This window comes from Cicer arietinum, chromosome 6 (assembly GCF_000331145.2).
Source record: "Cicer arietinum cultivar CDC Frontier isolate Library 1 chromosome 6, Cicar.CDCFrontier_v2.0, whole genome shotgun sequence".
In the NCBI taxonomy this organism is placed as follows: Eukaryota; Viridiplantae; Streptophyta; class Magnoliopsida; order Fabales; family Fabaceae; genus Cicer; species Cicer arietinum.
The window spans coordinates 38445534-38450612 of NC_021165.2; the positions used below are offsets into that span (position 1 = coordinate 38445534).

Consider the following 5079-nt stretch of genomic DNA (forward strand, 5'->3'; position numbering starts at 1 on the left):
GAAGCTTTATTCTAAACTTTTATTTATCATTCTGTATATAGAATTAAATTGTAGTATAAAAAACATGAAATAAAATTCTAAAAATAGTTTAAACAAATTTCCAAATGTAAACTAATATTTAATATATTTAAATATAAATATAAAATCTTATCACTTCGACCCATAAATCAAAGGAATTTTTTAGCTTAAAAAAACATATAAACAAGATGTAAAGAATTTTAGTCGAGAGATCACCAATATAATCATCTAGTATATGATGAATTGCAAATTCCAACTCGATACATCTAAATCCCTCATGTATGATATTAATCTAACGGTTGATAGATATTGATCGCAATAACTGTTGGTTATTTTAATTATAGATGATGCAAATCCATTTGTGTCTCTCCTTCTATATATCTCTACTGAAAGAAGTTGGGTTGTTCCTTTTTCTTCTCTTGGGACCCATTAAACTGACATGCCACAAGGAAGGGACAAAGAGAAGAGGCCACACCATATCTATATTTTCTCCCATAATTACTTCTTTTTACACTCCCCCTACCACTCCATGTTCTGTAATAGAACCTCTTATTCTCCCTTAACTTATTGTATTTAATGCACATTTATTTCTCTTTTACTACAAATACTTCTTCTGCTGCTACCGTATCATCAGTGCATTTTCCTTATACCAAAACAAAAAAGTTTAATTAGCTCAAAATTTCAGAAGGATCTGTTTCAGCATGACATCAAATGCATACATTCTTCTTTTATTTGTTTGCATTTTCTTCCATGCATGCAATGCTCGGCAGCATCTGATCAGTCCTTTAGATAAGAAGGTGGAGAAGAAACATCGTTTCTCTCTTAAGGTTTGTCTTCCTAACTATACATAAATATAAGCATTTCTTAGTTACACATCAACAAGGTTTTGTAATTTGGTTTGCAATCATACTATTAGAATTTGGTTTGCAAACATAAAAAATAAAAAATAAACAATCATCTCTAGTTTCATCGATGAGTATTACAGACAATAAATTGGGTAACCAATTTTTTTTTTACAGTTTTTAATATTCGTAATTATTTCATGTTTTTGATGAGATTGCAACATTGCATATCCAGTGCAGATACATTGTATTTGACCATAATTTTTTACTTTATGATGGATTGCGAATGTGATTTAGAATGGCGTTTGAACAATATTGATATCTATTTAACTTCATTAATTTTTTTAAAAAAATTACCTAGTTAACTTATATTTAGTAGTTTGTTTTTTCCAATGATTAAGGTTTCTTTTTATGCAGATAGTTGAGAAAAATGAATATGATTCGTCAGTGAAAAAGTTTAATGAAGGTGCTCATAAGATGAACATTGATCAGTTGATTGTTGAGTCAGAAAAGTCAAAAGGCTCGAAACACCGAAGAAGTACTAACCAGAGAGTGTTGAAAGATATGGGAAAAGCTTCAATATTTGGTTTAAAAACTAAATCTCATGTTTCAGTTTCATGGCGTGTGCCTCACAAGAAACATAGTGACAAACATCCTGGGTTTAATTTGGATTATTCACCACCCAAGACACATCCTCCTTCTCACAATTAAGCATAAATGTTATTGAAATTAAGAAATTGCATCTCATCATCTAGGGTGAAATGTTTAATATTAGTTTTGCTAGCATATATATGACTACAGGAAAATGAATGTGTGACTGTGTTCTTATAATCAAACATATGTTTTCTACGGTAATTTAACTACGCTAAGACGTCCTTTTTTTTCCGGTTTAGAAGAGATGTTGTATACTATAATAATTATGTATGTTACACATGTTGCGAATTTAATTAAATTCTTAAATTTAGGACACTTTGAACCTAATCATATATATCTTCTATTTCCTTTACATATATTTATTGATATTATTATTTTTAACTAAATATTTACTGATGTCAATGTTTTTCATCATTAAAGTCTTAATTAATTGAAGATTAGTCCATCCGTAATTAATTTGTCTTCTAAGAATTATCTCTCATGTACAGCTTCTGAAAGAAAAAAAAAACGAGTGCAGCTTAGGAGTTAGGGGAAAAATCTTTTGAGATCATAGATTAAAGATATACGCATAATGGGTTTATGATAATTTCAAGTCAACTAGTGCACTAAAGGTAACATCATGGTATCGGTTTTGTTATACAACTTTTGGTAAAGACACCGACCGTATATGTACAGTATATTGTTTTATCATTTTTCAAAAAATATATTAAAAGAATTATAAACACTTTTTTCACGTAACATACATATTTGTGTTATTAATTATATTGAATACATTATAACCATTAAAATACATGTTGTGAACTACTTTTAAAACATATATATCATTAACCATTAAAATAAATGTTATTAATTATTTTAGAATATTTTTTAAATACTAAATAATAGTACGTATTTAATGAGCTAAATAATACATGTGATGTCTTAACTTAATTTCAGTTAACGTTTTAGTCATTTATCTTTTTTTTTTTCTCTCGATTTGGTCCTTTATTTTAATTTTAAGTGATAATTTGATCTTTTATGTTGTAAAATGTCAACAATATTATCCTTTTATGTACAAAGATTCAAAAAATTCATCAAAATTTTCAAACAAAACCCATAAAATTAATTAGCATCTTCAAAATAATGCAAATTTCATCAAATGCATAACTCAAATGTTCAAATAAACTCATATTTTAATCTACAATAACATCAAAACATTTTATGGGTTAATTTAAAGATTTAAGTTATAAATTTGATAAAATTTATATTTATATTGAAGATGAAAATTTTTATGGTTTTGTTTAAAAATTTTGATAAACATTTTAAATTTTTATAAAAAAAAACGGATAACATTGTTGACATTTTAAAACATAAAAGATCAAATTGTCACTTAACATTAAAATAAAGGACCAAACCATGGAAAAAAAAGATAAATGATTAAAACGTTAATTGAAATTAAGTTAAGAAACCGCACACTACGCAAAAAATAGTATTTTAAAATTAAGCGGTGTAGTATCTAGCGCCTTAAAAAGATATAGTGCTCTTTAAAATAAAAAAGCATTGTAAATCCCTTCAAAAATGCGCTGCTTGTTGTACTAGTTTTATAGCGCTTTTTCAAAAAAAGCGCTGTAATAGGTGCATTCTTATTCTATTTTTATTAAAAAATGTTATAAATAGAATTTTTAAAATAACGCTTATTTGTATAAATAGGTTTTTTATGGCATTTTTTTTAAGAAAACGTTGTCTTTTAATTTTTTTCCAAAATCATTTTCATCCAGCAATCAGTTTACAATCAATTTTCATCCAACAATCATTTTCACAACAACAGAACTACATAATTTTATAACTTTACATATTGACACAATCAGCTCACAACAAACTTGTAACTTTACATATTGACACAATCAGTTTACAAACAGCACATGATATTGACACAATTACATATTTTTTACATTTACATATTCACAACCTTGCAGCATGCCAATTTCCCAGCAAATCAAATAATTTTCGTTTCGATCACATACTTACACTAGTCTTCCTTTATTTCAGTTTGATCTCTTTCAGAATATGTTGGACTGGAATTGTCAAAGTACTGTGCAATATAAAATTTGAACATAAATAAGTTAGAATCAAATATATACATAGTTTATATATGAAAATCAAAATATAATGAAAATACCGTACCGTTTCTGGGATTATAGTTTGATTCATATCAACAATCTCATTCATTAATCGCAATATATAGTACATGCAGTCTATGTTGTTAGTTTGAAGAGAGTGTAACACCCCGTTTTTCAAAGCGAGGGTATATTTTTTTTTTAAAAGAAATTAAAATAAAACAAAGTAAAACAATTGAGGAAATGCTTTTGGATAAATAATTGAGTCATTATAATTTACGCAGCGGAAAAGTTTCTCCAATTATAAATCCAAAACATTTACATAACATCAAATGGTACATGGAACCCATCCAAAGATGATATCAAACTGATAATATTTGTATAAGTACAGTTTTCCAAACTAAAACTACTCCAAACCAAAAAGAAGGACCCTAGTCCCTATACATCACCCCTAATCTGATCATCCTACCAAAAAGCTATACACCCTGAGTAATCTCCACGCGCCCCGTGAGATCCTCCTAACGTAACTGCAGTCAAGCGTTCCCACCCCCACCCCTGTCCGTAGGGTACGAACCGGTAGGGCCGTCCTGACTCTCATCTGAGGGCAAAGCCCAGATTTCCACAATAGTTGTAAAGGGTCACCAACCAGAAAATAACAGTTAACACATAGCAATTAAGTTTTTGAATGCTCAAAACAACTTTTCAACTAAGCATGCACCTTAACAGGATTTTCAATATGCGAAAAGTTCATACAGTACATTGCCAATGAAAATGAAGGTAAAATGCAGTTCTCGATCTCCTAATTAACACATAATAAAACAAGACATGGATAGATTCATGAGCAATTAATCATACAACTAAAAATGAGGATTTTCACTGAGCCAATCGATTGGGAAATCGATTGGGGTGAAGATTTTTAATGAAAATAGAATCCTGGGCTGAATCAATCGATTTGGCAATCGATTGACAGGATAACGGAGCCCCTGACTTAATACCAATCGATTTCCAAATCGATTTCCTGAAGGTTTTTAGTGAAATTTTGAACTCTGGCTTGATTCAATCGATTGGGCAATCGATTGACAGGATAGCTGAGCCCCTGACTTAATGGCCAATCGATTGGGCAATCGATTTCGTAAATGATTTTCGAAAAACTGATTACAAAATCGATTGGCTAATCGATTTTGTTCATTTGGCCAAGCCCCTGACTTCCATCCAATCGATTGGGAAATCGATTTCCCTGATCATTTTTCCAAAAATTCATGAATTAACCTAAGTCATTCCTAATCAAGTTCACAACTTAACACTTAGCAATTTCTACGCGATTACCACGGCAATTGGGATCTCGATAACCATCATACTTACACACAATAATCAACACATAACACTTAGCATTTTCAACGCAATTAACACGATAAATCAAATTCAAATCACTCAATCATAAAACTCAATCAAACACGACTCGTGTGCCA

The 5079-nt window shown here is 29.6% G+C and overlaps 1 protein-coding gene across 1 annotated transcript; it reads left to right on the forward strand.

Moving 5' to 3' along the window:
- The first annotated feature begins 451 nt into the window (after positions 1 to 451).
- Positions 452 to 1723, forward strand: LOC113784894 (uncharacterized). Its single transcript, XM_027331172.2, has 2 exons — positions 452 to 845; positions 1278 to 1723. Exons 1-2 carry the CDS (start codon positions 720 to 722, stop codon positions 1569 to 1571), a joined length of 420 nt encoding a protein of 139 aa, XP_027186973.1. The 5' UTR covers positions 452 to 719; the 3' UTR covers positions 1572 to 1723.
- The last annotated feature ends 3356 nt before the right edge of the window (positions 1724 to 5079 follow it).

Excerpts from the sequence above, each read along its gene's own strand:
- LOC113784894 (XM_027331172.2), top strand. The coding sequence starts at position 720 with ATGACATCAAATGCATACATTCTTCTTTTATTTGTTTGCATTTTCTTC. Across the intron at positions 846-1,277 it reads AACATCGTTTCTCTCTTAAG|ATAGTTGAGAAAAATGAATA; the intron begins GTTTGTCTTCCT and ends CTTTTTATGCAG.